The 27,848-nt window shown below is 34.4% G+C and overlaps 1 protein-coding gene across 1 annotated transcript; it reads right to left on the bottom strand.

Annotated features, from left to right (window-relative positions):
• Window positions 1-17,736: 17,736 nt before the first annotated feature.
• LOC105173325 (ethylene-responsive transcription factor ERF039) lies at window positions 17,737-18,877 on the bottom strand. Its single transcript, XM_011095026.3, has one exon. The coding sequence runs from the start codon at window positions 18,796-18,798 to the stop codon at window positions 18,040-18,042; it is 759 nt and encodes a 252-aa protein (XP_011093328.1). The 5' UTR covers window positions 18,799-18,877; the 3' UTR covers window positions 17,737-18,039.
• Between the last annotated feature and the right edge of the window lie 8,971 nt (window positions 18,878-27,848).

Raw genomic sequence — 27,848 nt, 5'->3', positions numbered from 1 at the left:
CTTGAAATTTAATTAATTGGATTAATTAGAATTTTAAGTTAGCCACTAAAATTACTTAGATTAATTTTATTGGGCTTGGTTGGATTTATAAATTGATTTTATAAACTAAGAAAGAGAGATAATAAAAGATTTGGATCCTTTAATTGGATTAATATTCATAGTTAATATGTTTTAAAAAATGTATTAGACCAAACTTAATGCTGACATAGACTTATGAGATAATTATTAGTCTAGTTTATTTAAGTTTGTGCATCTATAAATACCTATATGTGGTTCGGATTTTGTAAGACAAGAAAAAAAAATTCCATAGAAATTTGATCTTAAGTTTGTCTTTTTCTACTCCTTGTCTCTCTTTCTCTCCTAACAAAGTGGTACCAGAGCCTCTTTAAAAAATGACAAATAATGGAGTAGGTTCTTTTCAATTTTCTCATCTTACAAAAGAAAATTATGAAACGTGGTGCCTACGAATGAGAGTAGTACTTTGCTCCCAAGATGTGTGGGAGATTGTAGGGAATGACTATGAGAAACCTCAAAATGAAGCAACGTTATCTCAAACGGAGAAGGACATTTTGTCAAAGACAAAAAAAAAAAAAAAAAAGGATCAACAAGCTCTACCTCATCCATTAATGTTTGGATGCTATGATGTTCGAAAAGGTGGCAAGCGTTACTACTTCGAAAGAAGATTGGGAGATTTTGGCAAATCTCTCCAAGGTGTTGATAAAGTAAAGAAAGTCCGACTTCAATCACTAAGAGGTGAGATTGAAGCTTTGAGAATGAATGAATCCGAAGCGATTTCGGATTACTGTTTGAGGGTAAAGGCTATTGTGAATCAACTAAAAAGATATGGAGATAAAATTGATGATGTACATGTCGTCGAGAAGATACTTCATTCTTTGACTGCTAAGTTTGATTATATTGTGTGTGCCATTAAAGAAACAAAAGATCTGGATGTAGTGACCATTGAAGAATTGGAGGGATCACTATAAGCCCATGAAGAAAAAATCAAAAGAAGACAAGACGAGCCTTTGGAGCAAGTTTTCAAATCCAAGGCGACTTTAAAAAGTGATGGAGAAAATAAAAGTTATTTCAAAGGACGTGGACAAGGATAGAACGAGGAAGAGCATATGCGAGAGGCCAAAGTGGACATGGAAGGGGAGTTGGAAACAATTCCAACAATAAAGAAAAATGTCAACCATCATAAAGAGGCCATGGAAGAACAAGGGGAACGAACAAGGTTACTTTCAAAAGTCAAATGAAAGAAGGTATGACAAATCTAATGTGGAATGCTACATGTAGGGTACGAAACCCACGGTGGTATCCTTTTTCAACAAAGCCTAACCAACTATTACACTTGATATGGAGTACGAAACTCCTTTAAAATTACAAACCGAGATTACAGATATAATGAACAATACACAAAGTAAATAAGAGAGATGAGTGAATAAAAACCGTGAGTTTAATAGCGGCTCAGGAACAAGCCAGATTCAGCAGAAACAAGGGTCACGGGTCACAGAGCTCCGAACACACAGAAACTCGGCCCACGGTTGCACCTCACACCGAGAGTAGATCACAAAGACCAAGAACAGGAAACCCGCCTCACAGTACAGTCGTTCACACAGAACCGGAAGGGTAGAGGTATTTCACAAAGGATTGCTCGGTTTTCTCTCTCTCTCACCCGAGTACAATGGCCCCTATTTATTTTGCAGAAAGAGAGCCGTTGGACAAGAGGGTTTTGGGGTGGCTTTCCTTTAGCCATTGGTTTGGCTAAGGAAAGCCACCACCATTAACGGTGGTGGAAATAAGGTAACAAGAATCTGCCATAGGAGGCAGCAAGAAGAGAGAAGGAGATATCTCATCGGCAGCGGCGCAGAAGAGTGAAATGAGAGAGAGAGTTGACTTATGGTTAGGTTAGGGGTTTAAGTAGTGTTACTTGGGTCGGGTCAAGAGGGTCGGATACTGGGTCGGGTGAGGGCCATCTGAATGGGCCAAGAGTTTAGTGGACCGAGCTAATGGACCTACCGATAGATTGGGTCATGGGCCACATATATACCAACAATCTCCACCTTGGACCAAGACCCATCAGAAAGAGGGAAATGGTCATGGAGTTTTTAGCTGAATCTGTTTGTTTCATCATTGCCCAAAGAAGTTCTCCGTGGATATACCTGCAGTTGAGACAACTTGGAAGCACATGTTAGTCAGGGAATAAATGCAGTATTTTTAGACATGTATGGAATTTTTCAAGAGGGAGACTTTTGGTTCCCATGTCTGCAGGATTGTCCTCTGATTTAATTTTCTCCAATTTGATTACCTCTTTACTGACGATGTCTCGGATAAAGTGGTACCTCACATCTATGTGTTTCGTACGATCATGAAACACAGGATTCTTACATAGTTGAATGGATGATTGACTGTCGGAGTACACAGTCAGTTTTTCATTTGAAGCGCCAATCTCTTTGATGAGGCCTTCTAACCATATGGCCTCTTTAAAGGCTTCTGTTGTGGCAATGTATTCTGCCTCAGTTGTAGAGAGAGCAACTATGTGTTGCAGTTGAGATTTCCAACTTATGCAAGATCCACAAAGAGTAAAAATGTATGATGTGGTGGACTTCCTACTATCACAATCATTCCCATAATTAGAATCGACATAACCAACCAATTGAGTGTTCTCGCTACGTTTAGCAAACAGAATTCCAATACTTTTAGAACCATGCAGATATCTTAAAAGCCATTTTAGAGCCTCCCAATGAGGAGGGCCAGGATTTGCCATGTATCTACTCAAGCAACTGATAGCATATGCAATATCGGGTCTCGTGCACACCATGAGAAACATAATGGATCCAATTACATTATAGTATGGCACTTTCTCCATTTTTGCTTTTTCAGCATTAGTATTGGGGCTTTGGTTTTTACTAAGTTGGAAATGAGCAGCAAGAGGCACAGATGCGGGTTTAGAATTTTCCATTGAAAACCTTTTTAAAATAGACAGAATGTAGGATTTCTGATTTAGCAAAATTTTATTTTTATGTCTAACAATGTCCATACCAAGTATCCGTTTAGCATCTCCTAGATCCTTCATTTCAAAGGTTTTGTGTAAGTTGGTTTGCAAATGTTTTATGAGATGCAGGCTAGAACTAGCAATGAGCATATCATCCACATATAAAACAAGAAAGATAGGAGAACTATCAACATATTTGAAGTATAGACAATGATCGTAATGGCTTTTCTTAAAATCTAATGAAAGCATGAAAGTATCAAATTTCTTGTTCCATTGTCTACGGGACTGCTTTAAGCCATACAAGGATTTATTGAGAAGGCACACATAATCAGTTTTGATTTTGTCAATAAAGCCAACAGGTTGGTTCATGTAAATTTGCTCATCTAAATGACCATGTAAGAAAGCTGTCTTAACATCCATTTGTTTCAATTCCCAGTTGTAGTGTGCAGTGAGTGCAAGAATAATACGAACAGTGGTGTATTTCACAACGGGAGAGAATATCTCATTATAATCAATGCCTTCTTTTTGAGTAAACCCTTTTGCTACCAATCTAGCTTTATACTTAATGGGGTTTTCCTATTTTATTTTAAAAAGCCATTTACAATCAACTACGGAGGAGTTCTTGGGCCTAGGAACTAATGTCCATGTATTATTCTGTTTTAATGAGCTCATTTCTTCTTTCATGGCACTAAGCTATTTTTCTGATTTCAAGGCTTGTTCGACATTTGTGGGTTCAGATAGTTCAATGTTCAAGGCAGTGTCGAAATCTCTGAGTTTGGTAGGGATCCTAGATTCTCTTCTAACTCGATCTCTAGTGAGTTGGTAGTCGTTTAGGGGGTTTTCAGTAATAGTGGTCCCATTATTTGTGGTTACATCCTCATTATCAGTCGTTTGTTCAGCTATATTTTCAGTATTCCCTTCCCCCTCTTGGTTATCCCCTACTTGATTCTCCACCTTATTGAGAGTAGGTTCTTTTTCTCTAAGTTCAGTTTTATCAAGGCAAGGAAACTCATTCTCGTTAAAAGTGACATCCCTACTTATAAGTACTTTAAAACCCGGTTGGCTACGAACCCAAAGTCTATACCCTTTTGTCCCCTCAGGATAACCAATAAATACACACTTGACAGATCTAGGTTCTAGTTTGTCTAAGTTTTGGTGAACAAACGCAGAACATCCAAAAGTACGCAGGTAGGAGATATCAGATTTTCTACCATTCCACACAAAATCAGGGGTTTTACCAGATAGTGGCACAGATGGGGACAAGTTTATCAAATGAGTAGCAGTAAGTATAGCTTCACCCCAAAAAGACTTAGGCAATCCAGAACTAATAAGCATGCATCTAACTTTATCAAGCAAGGTTCGATTCATGCGTTCAGCCACACCGTTTTGTTGGGGGGTATAGGGGTTTGTTTTATGCCTTTTTATACCAAATTTGTCACAGAGATTTGAAAAATCTTTATTGCAGAATTCAAGGCCATTATCAGTCCGAAGGGTTTTCAGTTTCTTCCCAGTTTGATTTTCCACAAGAACTTTCCACTTTTCAAATTTTTTAAAAACTTCGGACTTGTGTTTCATAAGAAAGACAAACACCTTCCTAGAGTAATTATCAATAATGGACAAGAAATAGCGATTACCCCCATGCGTAGGAACACTAGATGGACCCCAAACATCAGCATGTACGTAATCTAAGATGCATGAGGACATGGAAGGAGGTGAATGAGATATAGTTGGAAAATGCACTTTATGATGTTTACCCAACACGCAATCATCACAGAAATCCATTTTTCTATTTTGTCATTCAAAATACCATCCTTTTTCAGAAATTCAAGACCTTTTAGACTCATATGGCCTAGTCGTTTATGCCATAAAGCAATCATGTCACATTCATTCACAGAAGCAGTCATAGAGTCATAGGTAACAGAACATAAGTAAAGGTTTCGTTTCTTTTCAGCCTTAAAAACAATAAGTGAGCCTTTCATGATTTTCATGAGGCCTTTGCCCCATCTACCTTCTAGACCATCCTCTTCTAAGGCAGCACAGGATATCAAGTTGTGACTCAACTCAGGAACATATCTCACATTTTTTAGGGTTAACCTATAACCCTCTTTGAAATTTAAAGAGACGTCACCAAGACCCAAAATTTCACATTTCTTTTCGTTTGCCATAGAAACAAAACCAGATTTTTCATAACGAAAGTTTGAAAAAACTTCTTTGACAGTGCTCATATGAAAAGTACAACCAGAGTCAATAAGCCATTCAAATTTGTTCACAGAATGCACAGAATTTGCTTCATAAACCATAAAGACTTCACTATTTTCATCAGAAACATTATTCACCTTTTCCTGATCATCAAAGTTTCTATCCCTATTGTCACGTTTGGGTTTTCTGCAGTCTTTGATGTAATGACTCTTAATGCCACAGTTATAACAACGTCTTTCTTTGGTTTTATCATCTTTATACGTGTAATCCCTAGATCTGGATTTACTACGGCCATTTCTACTTTTACCTCTGTTGTGGCTTCTACCTCTGTTTTTAAAACCATTGTTTCTGAAATTTGATCTACTTCTAGCAAGATTTACCTCATGATTATTCTGACTAGGTCTATCAGCTTTTAGGTCCATTTCTTTGCTCTTAAGACCATTAACCACAGTGTCTAGGTTGATGCTATCTCTACCATACTTAATAGCAACTTTCACGTCAGAGTAAGATTCAGGAATAGCATTCAAGAGCACAATAGGGGTGTAGTCATCAATGTTTTCGTCACCAGTAAGTTTAATGTTTTGTATCAACTTGGTAAAATCATCAAGATTTTCATCAATATTTTTGGAAAGATCCAATTTATAACGAAAAAACTTTTCTAAGAGAAAAAGCTTACTGGGTAAAGATGTTTCAGTATATAAATCCTCCAATTTTCTCCAAAGCTCTTTAGAGGTTTTTTGTTTTCCCACTTTTCTAAGAACATTATCAGAAAGGTTTAAGATGATGGATGAGTAGGCAAACTCATCATTTTCCAATTGTTTTTCTTCGGAAACATTTTCAGTGTATTTTCCGTCAATCGCTTTAAACACTTTTTGTTGGATTAAAATGCCTTTCATTTTCTGTTGCCAGATAGAAAAATCACTTTTCCCGTCAAAGGGTTGTAAACTATATCCGGCCATTTTGAAAATGATTTGAGGTAGAGGTCACGATTTTGAAAAAAAACAGAGGTTTTGATTTTAAGCAGAAAATGAGGAACTTTAGAAGATAGCAATCGGAGAAAAGGTCACACAGAATCAGGGTATTGAAACAGAGACAGGAATTAATCAGTCAATAACGGTAATAATTCAGACTGCCAGAGTATCAACAATGTTCTCAGATTTTCACAGTTTAAGATAACAGTCACAGATCACGATTTTTGGATAACAGATCAAGATATTAAAATCACAGATCAAGATATTTAAAAAATCACAGATCAAGACATTGAACCCGTATAATGACAAGAACAGGATACAGCAGTTATCGCAGTAAATCTCAACAAATCACAGAGAAAAGAGATATAAGCACGACCAAGGCCTTTCCAGCCTAACGCCCCGTCCAGATACCCGACGACCTCAGGGGTCCGGCCAGGAGGGTAGTTAGGGGGTAAGCACCTCGGTTATTCGAACAGATATATAGTGCTGAAAAGTAAAGAAAAACAGTAAATAGAGGAGGGGTTCAAGCGAGTTACCACCACCACGGCGCGGAGAGGATCAGAACAGTGCTCTGATACCACTGTAGGGTACGAAACCCACGGTGGTATCCTTTTTCAACAAAGCCTAACCAACTATTACACTTGATATGGAGTACGAAACTCCTTTAAAATTACAAACCTAGATTACAGATATAATGAACAATACACAAAGTAAATAAGAGAGATGAGTGAATAAAAACCGTGAGTTTAATAGCGGCTCAGGAACAAGCCAGATTCAGCAGAAACAAGGGTCACGGGTCACAGAGCTCCGAACACACAGAAACTCGGCCCACGGTTGCACCTCACACCGAGAGTAGATCACAAAGACCAAGAACAGGAAACCCGCCTCACAGTACAGCCGTTCACACAGAACCGGAAGGGTAGAGGTATTTCACAAAGGATTGCTCGGTTTTCTCTCTCTCTCACCCGAGTACAATGGCCCCTATTTATTTTGGAGAAATAGAGCCGTTGGACAAGAGGGTTTTGGGGTGGCTTTCCTTTAGCCATTGGTTTGGCTAAGGAAAGCCACCACCATTAACGGTGGTGGAAATAAGGTAACAAGAATCTGCCATAGGAGGCAGCAAGAAGAGAGAAGGAGATATCTCATCGGCAGCGGCGCAGAAGAGTGAAATGAGAGAGAGAGTTGACTTAGGGTTAGGTTAGGGGTTTAAGTGGTGTTACCTGGGTCGGGTCAAGAGGGTCGGATACTGGGTCGGGTGAGGGCCATCCGAATGGGCCAAGAGTTTAGTGGACCGAGCTAATGGGCCTACCGATAGATTGGGTCATGGGCCACATATATACCAACACTACAAATGTCATAGACTTGGTTATTTTGCTTGGGAATGCCAAGATGAGACTAAAGATGTGAAGGAAAAAGCAAATCGTGTTGACGATAATCAAAAAATTGAAGAGTCAACATTGTTGCTGACAATCACAGAAGAAGAAAAAGACAATAACAATTTGTGGTATTTGGATAATGGTGCAAGCAATCACATGTGTGGCAACAAATATCAATTTGTGGAACTTGATGAGAAGGTGCGAGGTAATGTTTTCTTTGGAGATTCATCAAATATTTACATTGAAGGGAAATGAACAATTCCCATTTCTGCCATGGTAACCATAAAACTGATCTCTCATGTTTACAATGTGCCTAAATTGAAGAGTAATATTTTGAGTTTTGGCCAATTTCTTGAAAATGGATATGAAGTTCTCACGAAGAATAATTGTCTTTGGTTGCCAGATCGTTATGCTAAGATGCTCTGAGGTGGTGGTATTTTAAAAATAGAATGTTCAAATTAAACATGAAAACTATTGAAGCAAAGTGTCAGAAGGTTCATGTGCAAGATGTGGAGTGGCAATGGCACAAGAGATATGGGTATTTAAATTTTGGTGTGCTACGAGAAATTGGAGAAAAGAAAATGGTGTAAGGGTTACCCTCAATCATCCATCCCAATCACTTGTGTGAAGCATGTCTAGTTGGAAAAAACACAAGGAAGAGTTTTCCAAATGAAACAACATGGAGAGCATCCAAGCCACTTGAACTTGTGCATATGGATGTTTGTGGACCAATTAATCCGTTCACTTGGTAAGAGTAAATATTTTATACTCTTCATTGATGATTTTAGTAGAAAGATGTGGATTTTCTTTTTGAATCAAAAATCGAAGGCTTGTGCTACTTTTAAAAAATTCAAATCACTTGTGGAGAAAGAAAGGGGTTATGAAATCAAAGCCTTGAGATCAGATCGTGGAGGCGAGTTCACTTCGAAGGAATTCAATCACTTTTGTGCAACTAATGGGATTCGTCGTCCCATGATAGTTCCTGGATCGCCCCAACAAAATGGCATGGCTGATAGGAAAAACAGAATCATTCTTAATATGGCACGGAGTATGCTAAAAGAAAAACACATGCCAAAAGAGTTTTGGGCTGAAGCAGTGTCATGTGCGGTCTATTTGACAAACCGCTCTCCAACATTGAATGTCAGAAATCGAACTCCTCAAGAAGCATGGAATGGGAGGAAGCCAAATGTTAGTCATTCACGAGTCTTTGGAAGCATCACTTATGTTCATGTCCCAAACCAAGAACGATTGAAGCTTGATGATCAAAGTGTGAAGCATGTGTTTGTTGGATATGAGTATCATTCTAAGGGGTATAGATTGTTCAATCCAACTAATAGTAAAGTGGTAGTAAGCTGTAACGTTGAGTTTGATGAAGAAGGCATGTGGAATTAGAAAGCTGAAGAAGAAAAATCTTATCATGTTCTTCCTTAATTTGGAGAAAAACAAGATGACATGCAACTTGATCAAAATGCCGCACCAGCCCCTTTCGAGTAGAAGCCACTAAGATTAAGAAGCCTGGATGATATATATGAGAGATCTCATGGAGTGAGGTTAACATCTATATTTTTTACCTTATAAATATAAAATTATACATGAGAATAATAAATTAGGTGAGAATTAAAAATTTAAGTAACATTTTTACTAACTTCAGTATATTTTGTTTAGGCGCTAACGAAAGGGGATCAGGAGTAAATGATAAAATTTTCAAAGGGGTATCAGTGTAATTTTAGAACTTTTTTGAGGAAAAGTATAATTTTGCCTGGGGCTAAGTGTAATTAACCATATATATATGAATTCTTGAAAATATTTCTTTCACTAGAAGAAATGTATGCAGTCATGGTTAATTGTTACGATTAAAAATAAGTATTTGTAATAAATAGTCATCAGTCATGGCCACGTAACGATTGTTAGCCGTAATTTTTGCGAGTATGGCTAAAACATTAGCCATGGCAAAAATACTTATTGTCTTATAGTCATGACAGAAACAATCTTTATGACAAAAAATCTAACTTTTTATATTAATTTTTATCTAATCATAATTAATAATAATTATTTACCACTATTTCAGTCCATAATCAAGAATAAATTTTGTTCTAGTGTTTGCAGATATTTAAATAATCTTGATTTAGTATTATTGTATGTGCAATATGATCCACATCTCATTTAGTGCCCTTTCTTTCACTATCTATCCCTTACAAGATTAATAAAGAACACAAGAAAGATAAAAATAAAACATACATAGCCTAAAAGATAATATGCACAAGTAAAGCATTGAACTATTTGTGAAAATGCACTTTTGCTGCATTTTTTTCACACTTTTCTTTTAATAAAAGTACCTCTTTCCGTTTCTTCTTTCTCTTTCTTAGGACCCACATCCCACTTTACAAATTATTCATCTATAGAAATTTGCTTGCTTTTTTTTCTTTTTTCTCTCTTTAAGAAAACAGAAAAATATTTCATTCATATATAAGTGAAAAAATTGTACTTTTAGTCCTACATAATAAAATATATTATATTTTTGATCTCATAGTTTACGGGCTTAGTACATTTAGTCCCATAGGATAAATATTGTAGCATTTTTTGTCCCAAAAAATAAAAGTTTGGCACATTTGATCCCCTAGGATATTAACAACTTTATATCCCATGGGATCAAATGTGCTACAACTTTATATTTATGTGATCAAATGTGTTACAATTTTATTCTATGGGAAAAAAAACGCTACGATTTTTATCCTAAGGGACTAAATGTGCTAAGCCCGTAAATTGTGGACCAAAAGTGCAACACACTCTATCATACGGGACCAAAAATATAATTTTTCCTACATAAGTACTCCAACTATATATTCATTTTGATATTTAACTACTTAATATGGTGCAAAATAGAAGACAAAATACGAGAAGTCACTTCTTTTTTCAGCGGATCAACCTACAGTACGAACAACTCTCAAAGTCATTCTAGCTATTCATTCCTAGCTACCATGTAGTTGTGGTTCATTCGTTGAAGGGTAATTATGTAATTTCAAACATTTCTTTTTCTTCTGAGAATACAATATCATTCTGACCTACTATCAATCCCCACCGTTTGATTATGGTTCCATGTTCTTTGGTGGTAATTATGTGATTTCACCTCCAATCATTGTAGCCTAACAGTAAAGGTCGAGCAACTCAAAATCCGCAATGTGGGTTCGAATTCTTACCAAGATATTTGGTGGGCTAGACGTATGAGTCGATTGTCGCTTAACTAGACCTTATAGTTTTAGGTCAATTATGGGGACCATGACCCTACAAACATGGCACAAGCAACACCACTTCTAACACGTCTACGGATATTTAGTGGGCTAGACGTATGTGTTGATTCTAGCTTAACTAGACCTTATAGTTTTAGGTCATTTATAGGGACCATGACCCCAACACACATGGCACAAGCAACACCCCTTCTAACACATTTTACACCCCAATTGTATGGCAAAATTATATTTTTAGTCCAATCGGATGGGAGGGAGGCATCCTTTTTGTCATCTGTTTTGCCAAATTTTTCAAAATAATTCAAAAATTGAAACACTTGACACAATCATTTTCAAAATGATCCCAAAATTAAGAATATTTGACACGTTTAATCCCACACTTTACGGAATTTATAGGACTACATATATCGAATTCCCCAACTTTAGGACCATTTTGAAAAATTCACAAAATATAGAAGCAAATGTATCAGAATTTTTTAATTTTGGAACCATTTTAAAAATCCCGTGAAACCCATTATGCTATGAGATTAAAAGTATAATTTCTCACCTTGATTTTAACCATTTAGGGTTGTGATTTTTTTTTTCTTCGTCTTGATTTTACTTTTATTTCCCATCACAAATCTTTGTGCATGACATAGTTGGTGCATGATTAGATTGCAGAATCTCCTGATAGATATCTCAAGATCGATGCTTCCATGAATCTGAATGAAATTAATCTTAATTATAGAGACAAAATATACATAAACTATTAATATGTATTAAGAAATTAATAATATGTACTTATTGACTATTAATTATAATAAGACGCTAATAATTTGGATCTCGAACTATATTTAAAATTAATTAATAGTCACTGGGGTCACACACGTAATTGGACATATTCCCGATCGACCAATCTTTGTAAAATATTATGTCGGCCCTATGATTAATTTGTCTTATTATATATAGGGAAAATTGCATTTTTGGTCACCTATGATAAACTGTGTTGCATTTTTGGTCCATAATTTACGGGCTTAGCATATTCAGTCCCATAGGATAAGTATCGCAGTATGTTTGGTCCCATAGAATAAAATTATAACATATTTGGTCCAATAAGATATAAAGTTGTAGCACATTTCGTCCCATAGGAAATAAAGTTGTTAATATCTTACGGGACCAAATGTGCCAAACTTTTATTTTATGGGACAAAAAAGGCTACAATATTTGTCCTATGGGATTAAATGTTCTAAGCTCGTAAACTATGGGACCAAAAGTGCAATATATCCTATTAATAGGACTAAAAGTGCAATTTTATCTTATATATATATACACACACACATGGTATGGGATCTTGGGATTATGGTGACATTTGATTGGTTAACAAGACATTGTCATAGTTTTATATTTAATGAAAAATAATGCTAATTAATAATTTTTAAGATATTCTAATTATTGACTCTTAATTATGATTAAAGTGTAATTAATTAAGTTCATGAACGTTGATTGAGTAATTAATTATAGGTCAACCTGTTTTCTCAATAAAATCTTTAAAAAAAAATTATTTTATCCTAAAAATACTAACAATAAACTTCATAGATTTAATCGTAATAATTTTTTTGTAACTGTTGTTACTAAAGGTAACTAATGATAAAAGACAAATTGGCATAACATTTAACTGAAATTAGTAATTTGTGGCACACTTTATGTATGTAAATTCAGCTATAATATTATTTAAAATAAAATATTTTTAAATTTTATTATTCAATAAAGTATATACAAATATCAAGTTTAAGAGAAATTGGTGACAAAAAATATGCATGTAAAAAAACTATCAAATGACAATTTCGAAACGATCAAATTAATTGATTTATAAGATATTAATATTAAATAATTCTCATCTCGAATAAATTAAATTTATAGATGAGGTGTTCGCTTAATATTGTACCAAAGTCAGATCAAATAGGAGGCCGAGGCTCGAATCTCACTATCACATATTTATTTTAAAAAAAATAAGGCCGAACAAAAGTCTTGCAGGTAACTTATTAATTACCCCTAAAATTTAGCTTATTCTCGCCAACAAATTAATTGATTTTTTTTTTTTTTGAAATAAGAATGATGAACTATTATTAATTGATTACAATCATTTCTATCGGATATCAATATCTAACAAAGACCATTACAACAATCATACTCAGATCATAACATCAAACCAACACCTATTATTAAACACCACCTACTATTCTAGTAGGCACAATATCCCACACATAAAATAGGGTTCGAACTCATAACTTCTAAAGTCATGTGGTCTCAATTTTGCCAACTGAACTAGGTCTTATTGATAAATTAATTGATTTTACACATGCAATTTTGCACTGAATTAAAAATTATTGCTCGGCCCCTTGATGTAGCAATTTAATACTTAATTAAGAGATACAATGTAATTAACTACACATATATATATATATATGTTCTAATATAATCTATTTAGTCCTCAAATTGGATCTATAATAGGGAAAAATAAATTCCCCGTTGTAACTGTAGTAGGGTGACACTTTTGGTCCATTTCAATTTTAATTTTGTAACTGAAAATAGTAATTCAAGGAAAAAAAAAAAAAAGAATCACGGTCGGTCCAATTTCTGTCGTAAAATATCAAGATTAAAAGTCACTAAAAGAAATATAACATCTAACTATAATTAACCGTCATGATTAAAAACAAATAGCTGCAGTAAGCAGTCATTGACCACGTACAATCATGCAATAGTTGTTGATCACAATTTTTGCCAGTGTGATTAAAATATTTGTTATGGTTAAGAGTCATAACAAAAATAATTTTACTAGTGGATAAGTTAAGTTTTTACGTCAATTTTTGTTTAATCACGATTTATAATTATTATTTACCACGATTTTAGCCCATAGCTAATAAAACTATAAGAAATAATAAAATTTCTCCTGAAAAATGCTACACCGACCATAATTGAGGACGAAAAATGCATTTTCCCCGAGATTTATTGCTCTCTGTACCACTTATGATAAGTCACATCAAATCAATTTATGATCCCATATAATTAAATTTTCTCGTACACCTATATATATGTACGTGTCCTAATAATTAAATATAATGTAAAATTTTAATTTAACATATATATATATATGTACGTGTGTACGGACAAAGAATATGGTTGGGGCCAAAGAAGATCAACTTTGTACATTGCTACAATGCAACACACAAAATGTGCCTAAAATGATTCAACAATACATTAATTAAAGAATATATATATATATATATATAATGATTGGTGATCAGGTCACTCATCACTATCAAATAGGAATAAATAATTTTAATGGGGGTAATAAAGTCATTTTCAAATTCTTAATTATATTCAAGAATATTTAATTTAGTATTGTATGGGTGCTAAACATTATTTATGATATTTCTTTTTCTTTATTTCTTTTTTTTTTAAACGAAAGTGATGAATTGATATTATTTGAATAAATCGATTACAATTATCAATATTAAATACCTCTATCAACAACAAGCAGCAATTATCAGGTGATCATATCTACCCAATATCTGTTATTAAAATAGAACTGCATACCTACTGTTAAAGTAGATTAATATTCCACACGTTGGTGGAGTTCGAACCAATGACCTTAATTAGTCATGGGACCGACCTCAATTTTGTCAATTAAATTAGGCCTCATTGGCCTTAATTATGATATTTCTAATAATATGTACCTATATGAATAAAATACAATGAGAATATATATTGTAGGGAAAATTGTGATTTTCTTTATAGGTAGGGGTGGTAAGTTTACTTTTGTACTAATTTATTTTGACAAATTTATCCTGTAATTTTTAAATAATTGCACGTTGAGGACAAAAATGATCGAAAAATTGCAAGTGACCATCGGAATAGGGAGTTCTTTTTATGGTCATTTTCTGTTCTTGATTTGCAAACTTTTTAAAATCACAGAATAAAATTGCTAAATTGAATTCATACAAAACTAAAATTAGAATTTTTCCTATATTGCAAAATACATTAATTTTAAAAATGTAAAACATGATCATACAGCTCCGATACGATTATTCTATATATTGTACGTACAAAAATCTAATATAATGAACAAATACGTATAATCATTAAATGATTTATAAAAATGTAAATACGGGTGTAATGAAAAAAAAACATTAATTTCGGATATATATATAAAGTTGATATGATTTGTAAATTATGATATTATTAAAGCAAAAAAGGTAACGAAATATAGCGAATAAATTTAGACGGCGTAATTAAATTATACTATATTTTCAATTAATTAATTTTTAAGAACTCTACTTTTTAAAAAATTCTGATCTTTAGTTACAAAATATGAAAAAGAATATTATCAAAATAGCTCGGAAATGCCATCAGCAATATCGATGCTACATCGGAATTTTCTTTACTTTTTATTTAATTTTTGAATCCGTACTCTAAATTATGTAATACGTATTAAAGTTATATCGGTGACATATCCTAATTATCCTCCATATACGTATGTGAAATTAGGCAAAATATTATGATGATTTGTCCATACATTATTTAATTTATACCGTGCAAAATATATAAATTGGTCACCTTATTTATTAAATTAGCAATATAGATATGTCCACATCTACTTACAACGTTGTTAGTTAACTAAAGATCATTTTAATATAATTCATGTATTTTGCATTCATATAAATTATCAGTTCTGTGGAAAGGTACATCGACCACTGGTTACCCTAAGGTTGCTTGGACACTAGTGTGTCGATCGGTTGAGGAGGGTGGCCAAGGACTTAAGGACCTCACTGGACTTAACTTGGCACTTATGGCCCGGCACATATGGAAAGTGGTCACTTCGAACCCTGACTCTATTTGTGTTTTCTGGATTAACTCGGTGCTACTGCGTGGTAAATCTGTATGGACGGTGGACGCTACATCGGGAGCTTGGGGCTGGAAGAAGCTACTTTGACTACGTAGTACTTTGCAGCCGCATATATGTTATATGGTTGGCGATGGTGAGATGATATCGCTATGGCATGTTCCACGGCACCCCTTGGGGCCTCTTATTCAGCATGTCCCTCGTGGTCTCTCACTTACTCGCACGCGTGGGGATGATCTACTTCGGGTGGTCATTCGGGATGGGGAGTGGCATTGGCCTCGGATGAGGAATACTTCCATGCTCGATGTCATACGGCTTCTACCTCCAATTAGCAGCGTTCGAGATTCCATTTTCCTTGATGGTAGTTCTTATGCCAATAAAAAAAAAAAAAAAAAAAAAAACTATGATATTTTTCAGCATTCGGGCCCAAATATAGGCTGGTCTTCACTACTTATGGGCCCTGAAGTTCCCTGAAACACTTTTATATTCTAGTTAGCATTACATGAGACACTCTCCACCATGGATCGGCCACGGCTTCAACACCTTCATGGTGAGTGTGTATTATGTTCCAGTGGCGCCATTGAGATTCACCAGCACCTGTTCTTTTGATGCCCTTATGCCAGACAGTCTGTTCATCTATTGCGATGTGAGGTCCGATTCACTTGGACCACTAGAGGATGGACCATTGACATATTGATTGCTGCACGAAGATGGAGGGGGAAGCATGTTATCAATGCTGCTTATCTCAATTTTTTGCATCCCTTGTGTATCACATTTGGCAAGAACGGAATCGACGGAGGTTTCAACAGCTGGTTCAAGATGCACTATCCCTTGCTCGGCTTACTCTTGATGAGATTAGACTCCATATATTAGTGCTGAACTTCCTCATAATATTAGTACTATTGCTTCATATAAAATATGGCGGATATCATGGCATACTTAGAATGTCATTTGAGATGTACACTCTGTACTTTTACTTTACTTAATGAAATTTTACCTTTACCGAAAAAAAAAGTATCAGTTCTTAAATTACATGATATTATTATGTATGCGTTAATTCAATGATTCACATTTATGTGTGCGCATCAGGATCTGATAATTCCAGTCTCAACCCAACCTGATCGAGTTCGGGTTTTTTTCCTCGAATTTTTAAAGAAAAAAAAATGGGTATCACTTTACCTGTTGCCCGACTTCTAAAAGTCGATTCGTGATTCGGGTAGGGGAGTTCTACCAAAACTGTCCGATAGGATATCCAGACCCGAACCATTCGAACCCAAAATACTCGACCTCCTATTCACAGTTTATGTAGGTACAAATTTATATCAACAGCACCAAATTTTCCGCATAACCTCGTATTGGTCTGACGAATTTAATTAGGGTTTGCTAATGAAACACACGCATAATGATCGTTTGCCAAAGTTAACATTGTTTGGAAGGGTCGGTGTCACGACATAATTAGTAAACCCTAATGAATTAATCATAATAATAATAATAATGAAATCCAGCCTTGCGAAGACAACGTCGGCGCTCCATATCTCAACCAAATCTTCTCTTTTTCATCATCAGTACTATGAAAGTTTTTACATGTGGAAAATTTTAGCAACTGATAACACAGCATCTTAAAATAGTATTATTGTCGGAACCTTCCGAGTAAAAAACAACTCAACAGAAATGCACGGTCGTAAATGTTTTTCGTCTATATTAATGTTTGTCCTGGGATTAATGTATAATTTACAATAAATAATTATTATATATATAACACAAATATAATGACTAATACTATAAAGTTATTGATTTAATTTACTAGGCTAAACCTAATTCGATTAAATTTATGATTTTGACAACTGATATTTTTTTTGGAATAATAATAAAAGAAAAAGAAATGCAAATAACCCCCTTATAAAAGAACAAATAGCGATTTACTTTTCTATATTTTTTAAAATACAACAAATTACCTCCCTATATTTTTTAAAATGAAGCAATTTACCTTCTTATACAGGGAGGTAAATTGTTTCATTTTAAAAAGTATAGAGAGGTAAATTGCTAAATTGTTTTTATAAAGGGACAATTTGCTCATTTTCAAAATCATAGGGGGTAAATTGCTATTCACTCAATAATAAAAAGAAAATTACATGAGAGACATTAGTTGCACGTCGAGCTCCTCCTGAACGGAAAGATTGACTAACAATAGTAAATGAACTAGAAAAATAATAATTTCAAGAAAATTTTAATTATATTGATCAAATTAATTATATAAAAAGTATAATAATAATTTATTTATTTTTTAGTATACACGAATTGAATAATGTTTTATTCTGACAAGTGTAATTTTCAAAAAAAGAAGAGATTTCAATAATTTAATTAATTACTTTTAATAGCACTCCCATGGAAACGGATCTTCAAGCCGGAATCCAACGTCGGCTCCAGCCAGCTGCCACGACGAAGCAAAATTATAACAATATGGGCTGCTGTGATCTGTGCTATCCAGGGACAAATCTGGCAAGTCGAAAAATGTGTCGTCGTCATGAGCCATTGAAGCCGAAGTCGATGATTCTTCTATGTTCTCCAATTCCAAATTTGTGGAGGAATGAGAGCTCGGCTCGGCTTCCGCGCTGATGAATGTATAAGCTGCGGCTTTAGCAGAGGCAGCTTGGATGTCCTTGGGCGTGGTGGAGGCAGGGCGGGGCAGCTGGTGAGCTAAGTGAGGGAAGTTGAGGTAAGCTGATTCACCCTTGATGGCTAAAGCCGCCACGTCGTGTGCCCGAGCTGCCATTTCAGCCGTCGGATACGTCCCGAGCCATATTCTCGACTTCTTCCTCGGCTCCCGAATTTCGCACACCCATTTGCCCCAACTCCGCCGCCGAACGCCGCGGTAAGTCGTTTGTTTCTCAGCAGCGGCGCCCTTATCATCTTCTTCTGCTTGGGCTCTCTTTGTGCTCTTTTGAGCTTTCGACCACTCTTTTAAGCTTGTTGTAGCTTGTTTTCTGTCGGCAGCAGACGGCGAAGAGGTGGAGGAGGAAGTAGCGGTGGATGCAGGCGGAGTCCAGCTAGAGCCGCCGGAGGAAGTGGTGGTGGGAGAGAGAGAGTGGTGGTGTTGAGTTAGAGTCTCGAGGATGATTTCTTGATCCATAATAACGGTTGTCTTGTGGGTTTGGGGCAACCAATGACTATGCTACATAAAACTCGAGTTCACAAGATTCTCTCACAAATTCCACTAATATATACAAAGAAAAAGAATTAAGGGAAAGGGAGAAATTCTAACACAGATCGAAATTTGGTTAAATTTGAATTGATTATATAATAAGTGTAGTATTTTTTTTTGAAATTTTTTAGTTTGAATTTGACTCGATCAAATTAATTGAATCAATTATATCACAATTACAATACACTTGCTATGTGATTGGTATACAATTTAAGAAAAGTGACCCAATTATACTTACTTTATTATTGATTTGATTCGACCAACTTCGATCGAAGCAAGAATTTTGTTTATATTTTTTGTGTGATTGATGCATAATTGTATAAAAGTGAATAATTTATGGTGTGATCGGTTAAGAAAAATGGAAATATTCTAACCAGATCGAATTTACTAATATTGGGTATATAATAAATGAAACATAACTATCGTAAAAGGGACATGATGCATGCTATTTCATTTCAAAGACCATGAATTTCACATGATAACCGAGGTAGGGACTAATGGCTTACTATCACCGATAGCCTTTGGTTTGGCATTTATTTTCACACACACACACACACATATATGTGTGTGGCTAAAATACATTTTATCCTCTGCGTTTTGTTGAAAAACTTAAAAATTCTAGTGTGTTTTTGAAATAAATTAAAAATTATAATGTGTTTTGTAAAACTCAGCAGAAAAACATTCTTTTCGTTAGTAATTAACGGAAGATGAATTAAACACGCTCCTTATGCGTTTTGAGATATTTGTTTAAACTGTTTTCGACATTATTTGTTTGGATATTTTTTTTACTAAAACACCCTTATGGTATTTATATATTTCACATGTATAATTTTTTATTTATTTTGAGTGATTCTTTTTTGCATTTTTATCTATTAAAAAGTAAAATACTTTTTAAATATATTTACTTAAAAATATGAAAAAAATTATAAAAATTTTGGAATTTTATAATTTAAATTAAAATATTAAATTGTATTATATTTAAATTTAAATAATTTTTATAATTATTAGAAACTGAAATTTAAAAATCATAATTGTTAAACCTAAAACTATTTTTAATTAACTAAATATATTTAAATTAATTTAAGTATAATAATTATTATAATTATCTATTAGTTTTAATTATCTACAATATATATTTAATTATTATAATTATTTAAAAGGGCGATAACGGTTTGAGCGTCGCTCGCCCATATCAGATCGACGTTGTCCAAATTTGGGGGGAAGTGGAGGCGAGGACGATAGGGGAGGCAGCGAGGGGATTGCGCGGGGGGCGAGGAGGGAGGCGGCAGGGTGGGGGTGGCGATGACGGTGATTTAGGGAGGGTGGTAGATATGGAGGGGGTCAGGATTGTGGGGATTAATTTTATTTTTTAAAATAATATTTTTTAAATATATATTTTTAATAAATAAAATATTCAGTTAAAATTAATTGATTAGATCTGAAGGTTCTAATATAATCAATACAGATCCAATGGTTATATAAATAAATATAATATATATTAAGTAAGGGTGTAACGGTTATTTTATAAAAAATTAACACTATTAATTAGGTTTAACGGATAGGGGCCATTGAGCTACGTTTAACAAAATAGAAAGAGATTTTTTTACCTATTTTTAAAAATAGAGGAGAATTTTTAATAGACTTTTTTAAATACAGAAGGATTTAATGCATCTAAGCCTGTATATATATATGTATGCATGTATATGACAACTTTTCTATTTATATGGTATTCTATTTGGCTTATTGCTTGGTCTATTAGTAGCTGAAAGAATCTTTTATATTTTAAATTTTTTGTGTTTTATTTCATATTTTAAGTTAGGATTAAATATATTTTTGATATTGTAATTTAAGTTATTAATGTGGTATTTTCGTCCTTCTGACTTTCTAGAGTATTAGTTCTGTATTTTTTTAATTTTTTCTCTATTTTCTTATAGCATCGCTCTAATAATTCCATTTGCTTGGGCGGCTGACCGAGTTCTGTCTCCTGTAGAAGAAAAATATAGTTAGCATCGATTTTAACAAATAATGATAAAGCATCTTATTTACTTATCAACTTCCTCTTGTGCATGCTGACTGAGGAAGACCCCTCTGGTACACAGTCGAGGACGAGCTGGGGTTCACCTCCCGGTTCGCCTTATTCTTTGAGGACTTCTTTTGTAAGTCCTTGCTGGCCCAATACATCTGGAGCTGGAGCCAGACCTCATTGGCCAGCCAGAGTGGCTTGACCAGGCTGGATGGGCAAAACAAAAAATCTTCCGGATGTATTAGTCGGCGCACATGTGGAAGACTCAGAACATGGACTCATCGTCATAGTCCCACCAGTAGGTCATCACAGTAAAATTAAATAAAATATTAGTAAAATTTATTAAATAATTAGATTATTAGATAAAATCAAATTAATTTAAAATTGATTACCTTCATGCTCTCGAACAAAAAATACTGGTCATCTGGTGGTACCTACCTCACACATGGCCACGGTTGGGAGAAATGTTCCCACACAACTGCATTGAGACTGCATTGATGCACTCGTGGAACCGGTGCTCAGACCTTAAAGAACATGTTATATTAGACATTTTTAAAATAAAATAATACTAAAAATATTAGGTAAACAAACTTACCTCGTGTCATTGAGGCAGATGTATTGGCGGGATGACGGTGAGGGGACTGACAGTAGTGGTTGAGTAGCCGTCGGGGTGGCAGACTACTGTAACGTGTCATCAACTACCTGTGCAGCTCCCGATGTTCAAGCATGATCTGGCGGTTGGGGGGCGGGGATGGTGCGGTCGTATTAGGCGGCGTGGATGGTCGAAGAACTGCTTCCCCAACTTGGGAAGCATCCGGTACTGGTGGAAGTGACTGGCCACGACCACGACCACGACCACGTGCTTGACCACGGAGTACAGGAGGTTTACCATTATCTAAACAAATTATTGAGAAGTATTAGTCTAAATTTTTTAATTATTGACATTAATACGTAAATAACAAAGAATATGCTAATTTTTGTGATTAGTATGTAAAAATATTAATATTGGGGAAATTGGTCTAAACTTTGTGATTATTTATATTAGGGAAAAGTATCATTTTAGTCCGTTAAGTATGCCTAATTTTAATTTTAGTCCGATAACTATGCACATATTTGTTTAGGTCCAGTAACTTGAAATTGCTTACTTTCAGTCCTCTGGCATATTTTTGAACAATTTTACCCCGATTAAACTTTTGAAAGGCAATTTTAGCCCATATGCACTCACTTCACAATTAATGCTCCCCCAGAAATGGTATCAGAGCCTAGGTTTTTTGATAAAAATATATGATTATATTATATTTTGATATTATTTATCCACTAATGGAGGAGACTCTTTGAGAGAAAATGGAACCACATGAAAGTTCGAGTTACTTTGAAAACAGGGAATATTTCCAAATTCTAAAATTACAAAAAAGAGAATTTCTCATGGAAATTCTTGACAAGTGTTGCAACGGTCCCAAGAGGATTGATCCAAGACTTCTCACGCTAGAAGAAGAACAAGAATGGTTGAGAAATTTTGAAGTTCGACAAGTACTACCAGGGAATGCTGTGAGGCGTCTACACTCCATTGAAGTCCATGGTAGAATCCAAGCCAGGAGAAGCGGAATGGGTAAATTCCTACACAATATTCAGTTCTAAAAATTATGATTAAAGGAACTAACTGGAAAGAGCTCGAGCTGGATACATCGAAGATCTCTCAAGATCTAAGGGAGATTTAAAAGACAGTTCAAGACTATGGACATAGGTTAATTCATATACCTATGAAAATAGAATCTTTGAACCCGAAGGTGGACGAGGTTCTTAAGATCCTTCCGGATCTACACAAGGATCTTACAGATCTGAAGTCAGAAATCATAAATCTAAAGAGAAACCAAAGGGAGAACCTTGAGACATCAAAATCCAAGAGCAAATCAAGGACGCACTTGGAAGAGTACCTCTTCTACATCAGAAGGGGAGGCCATGGAGATTCCAAAGCCGAAATCCAGAGAAGATCTGACTATCGCATCTATCAGATCTATAAAATAATGGAGGTAACAAGAGCGTATCTGTCAGATCTACAAGAATTGGCAAAATCCTTTTCCCAAATTGGGATAGTGGATTTAGTCAGTATCCAAACAAATGAAATCACTCCAACACTACCACCGACGGAGGGAAGCACATGTTCTAATGATCCTCCATAGGATCAACCGATGAAAGAAAGTGCGGATTTCCATTCTAATGCCACTCCAATATTTTTGGGAACCAGGCTAAAGGAAAATCCAGGAAAAAGTCCAAAGAGAGTGCCTTAAAATACACCTTGGGCAAGGACCATGTTCCAGTCCTTATACTCATACAACACTATACTTAACCTGGATATTATCAATTTCTGAAATACCGAGAAGTTGATAGACGAATGGGTTGCAACCATCAAGATAGCAACAACTACTCTAGAGCTCGACAAGGAAAACTTCATAAAGCTTATGGAGTTGAGCTTGGAGGGATATGTGAAGATCAGTTGGGATAATACCCCAAAAGATACCAAAGCCAGCATCCTTGCAGGAGATTCAAAAGGCGCGATAGCAGACCGGCTAGGAAGGCTTATCAAGATACACTTCATCGGAGATGGATACTTCGAAGGAAGTAGAGCAGAAAAGGCTAGAGAATATGCGTAGACTCTCTTCAGACTCAGGCACCTCCGGAAAAACCTCGAGGAGCTTGACAGGAAGTTCGGGCAGCTAGCGGTGAATGCCCAAGTTGCCGGAAAAATCCAAAGAGCTGATCTAGACACAGTCTAGGTTGCAACAATGAGTTCCTTATTAGCATCCACATCGTTATGAAACGACTTAAGGGAACCAATTCGGAAGGCATCACCTTCAGGGATGACTCACGAGTTGATGGAGTATGACCCTAAACATGCCTGTAGAGTACAGGGCTCTAGACCTATAGCATCGGATTCAAGTACCGATTACATAAAGCCATCACCAGACTCTGGTGAAACGACAACAATTGAGTCATTGGAAGTGCAAACTCCTGTAGATTCAAGTCAACCCAGTACCTCTGGGGTTAAAGAGGGAGAGATTAGCCTTAGGCCAATGACATGCACCTTTAAGGTAAATACTAATGAATTGATATCTTCTTCTGCTTGGCAGGAATATCAATGCATGTGGGAAAAATTAATTTCTCGCAAAGAAGTAAACCTAGGCAAGACCATTATCGAAATGTCCCTAAAATATAATAGGGTTTGGATGTTAGAAGGGTCAAACCAGAAGATGTCCGAGAATGGTATGATTTTAGAGCTCTTGCCTCAGTTCATACTATGTCACCAAGTTTTCTGAAAATTTCAAAACTTCTGAAATGGATTAGTGGGGCGGTTTTCGATTCATGGCAAAACAACCCCTACCTAAAAAGAGGCGACGTTTTGGAGATAAAATTCGTATCAGTTGCTCCAGAAACAGCAAGAAAAGGGTCTCATCTAACATTTAATTTCATGAAGTTGCAGAGGCCAGATGCAATATGTTGCATGTTAGGCAGTGGCATAACCATTTATGCCCTTGCTGTGAAAAACTAGAGAAGCCCCTGTTCGGAACAAAAATTCGGGTCACACAAAATAAACCCGAACCAGACCAGGATAAGGGAAAAAGAAAGATTTTTACAAAAAGAAGTAAAAATTAAAGAATATAAAAGATCGAGGATAAGACTGTCGGCAGAAAACAACAAAAGCCAACAGCCAGCAAAGCAAGAAACCCATCAGAAAATCACATGGCCGACAAACTATTATGACCAACAGCTGGAAAAGATGAGGCAATGACGAATGCAGTGACGTCGTTAGAAAGAGACAAGAGGATGATGAATGCAATGACGTTATCAAAACATAAGTTTGGAGTCCGTGGATGCCTATAAATAAAGATGCAATGAAGTAGATGGGAATCATCAGAAAACTTCTCCTACTCTTCAAAGCATTAGAGTTTTGAATGTCTTCAATCTTTTGTAGTGTTTTAATTATTCAGTTTATGTGGGTTTCCCCAACAAGTCAAGCCCTCTATCATATGAGAGGCTAAACAGTTGTCTCCTCCAATGGAGGAGTAATATCTAGGTAATGTTTTCTATATTTCTTCAATAAAAGTAAGGCTTCTGTCCAAATTGTTTGTCCAAAATTCTATTAAGTCCCTATATTTGAGTCCCTTTTATGCCCTAAGGTAGGAAACGAAATAGAGTTGTGCTATTTGTTGCTTGAAGGAGCCAAATGCCTGTGAACCATCTGCTGCGGTAGTGTGGTTCGAGGAAGTCCATAAAATCGAGGACTTGGAATACCCGGAAACAAAGTGGTCAAAGCAAGGTATGAATTTATGGGGTCTTAATTTACTTCGGAAGCATGTTGGGCCATGTTTAGAGGATTAAAATGGACTATTAGGCTTTATTACCAAAGAAGGGCGAAATGGTCATAAAATTGGCTGAAGGATCGAATCTAAGCAAAATAAAAAGATACAGGAATAAAACTAATATTGTTAAAGTTAAAGGACCAAAATAATTTTAGGACATAAATAGAGGACTATTCGAATCTTTTTCCCTTGATATTATTATGTAAAAATGTTAGTATGAGGAATATTGTTCTAATTTTTTTAATATTTGTGATTATTATGTAAAAATTCATACTGAAGAAATTGGTCTAAGTTTTTTATTATGAACATTATTATGTAAAAGTTTATTAATTGGAATATTGTTTCAATTTTTGTGATTATTTACATTTATTATGTAAAAATGTTCATATTGGTGAAATTGGTCAAAAAAAATTTACTAAAGTGATTATTACGTAAAAATTTATTAGTTGGAATATTGTTCCAATTTTTGTAATTATTTGGATTTACTATGTAAAAATGTTAATATTAAGAAAATTTGTCAATTTTTTTTTTATTAGTGTGATTATTATGTAAAAATTTATAAATGGGAACTTTGTTCCAATTTTTGTGATAATTTACGTTTATTATGAAAAGATATTATAATTTTGGAAATTGGTCTAATTTTTTTTTTATAATGTGATTAGTATGTAAAATGTTAATATTGGGGAAATTGGGCTAATGTCATGTAAAAAATAATATTGCATAAATTAAAAAATAAATTACACATAAATTGCATAAATTACACAAGAATTGAACAAATTAAAAAATAAATTAAACATAAACTGTATGAATTACTCAATAAGTTACGCATAAGTTGCGTAGATTACTCAATTAAATTGCACATAAATTGCATAAATTTACACAGAAATTATAGAAATTACACATAAATGACACAATAAATTAAATAAAAATTGTATAAATTACACATAAATTTCAGAATTTTTAAAAACAAAAAAAAATTGACAGAAATTTTTTAAAATTAACAAAAATTTTCTGCAATTTTTAAAAAAATAAAAAAATTAAAGAAAATTTTATAATATACAAAACAATTACAGAATTTTTAAAATATACCAAAAATTTACAAAAAAAATAGATAAATTAAAAAATTATAGAAAAATAAGAAAATTACAAAACAATTCTGAAAATTACAAAAATATATTGTAGAATATTTTCTGAAAATAATTTTATAAATATATTCTGAAAACTTTTTCACAAAATATTCTAAAAATATTTTCAAAATTTCTTTCTTAAAAACTCGAAATTGTTTTACAAAAATGGGCAGTTTATTTTTATACGAAAATGGGGAAAAATGGAAGAAAATAATGGTAAAAAGAAAAAGAAGAAAAATGGTGTTGGGAGGGGGGGGGGGGAAGGCATCAAAGAAAAAAAAGGGGGGTGGGGGCACAAAAGAAAAAAAAATGTAAGGACTTGAAATTGTAGTCTTCAACATCACGGTGGCAGATGGTATTAGAACCGAGGGGGAGGGGAAGGGTCGAGTGAGGGAGGGAGAAGGATGAAGAAAGAAAAAATTTGCTAAATTATATATATATATATATATATATATATTGATTTTTGGAAACGGACAATTTTAAAAATACCGTTCCAAATATCGTTCCTAATAAACAAGACAACATCGTCTTGTTGACGATCATTATTTAAAAAATCATTTCTATTGTTTAACCGTTCCAAAAAAATATTTTAAAAAAACCAAAGCAATGTCGTGTTTTGGGGAATCACGTCGTTTTTGTATAATTTTAACGAGACCATTCATATTTATTAAAATCGTTCCTAACTGTGTGCCAAAATTATTTTCTCAAAAAGTTTAGAAAAATAAAAATATAGAAAAAATCATCGCAGACATGTTAATGATCAGAAAAAAGTATACCAACAATTAATTAAGACCATTCGAAACATACAGTGCTACGAATTAAATTGATACTTGTTCAGTATATCAAATATATTTGTATATATAAGATTGTTAGTCTTATATAGATGCAAGTAGCATTTACACTGTTGTATTGGATCGCCTAAGTAGAGTATCAAAATTTTAAAATCAGATTGTTGGATATCATTAAATCGACAAAACATTACATTCCATAAAGTTTTAGACATTTATGTTCTATGGATCCTCAGATATTATATACGATACACAATCAACGATGTTAAAACCAATGCAACTATCGATTAGACCATTTGATTTTAGATCAGACTGGTGGATATGTTCACATATAGAAAGTATTATTATGCATTTAAATTTGGAATTAATCAGGGACCCGGATGTTGAGATATCGTAATCGAAAACTGAACAAGCAATTTTTAGACATATTTAAGGACTGTCTCAGTATCTCATTTAGGAACAGATTCTCCTTATTCATTTTAGGAATAAATATTTTATACTTTTAGGAACTATTTTCTTTAATTTTGTCTTTTGGAACAGTGAAAAAATAAATAACCGTTCCTAATTTGATTTTCCCTCCAATTTTTCATTGGCGCGAAACTAAATTTATTGGAACTTATTGTAAAAGTTTGAGTATGAAAATACACGAAAGACATGATTCAAGAAGGAAGATTTCAGTTTG

The sequence above is a fragment of the Sesamum indicum genome, linkage group LG11 (genome assembly GCF_026168435.1).
Source record: "Sesamum indicum cultivar Baizhima isolate 11 linkage group LG11, ASM2616843v1, whole genome shotgun sequence".
Lineage (NCBI taxonomy): Eukaryota > Viridiplantae > Streptophyta > Magnoliopsida > Lamiales > Pedaliaceae > Sesamum > Sesamum indicum.
Note: the sequence above shows the minus strand (reverse complement) of the source record. Positions and strands in the feature narration are given on the sequence as shown.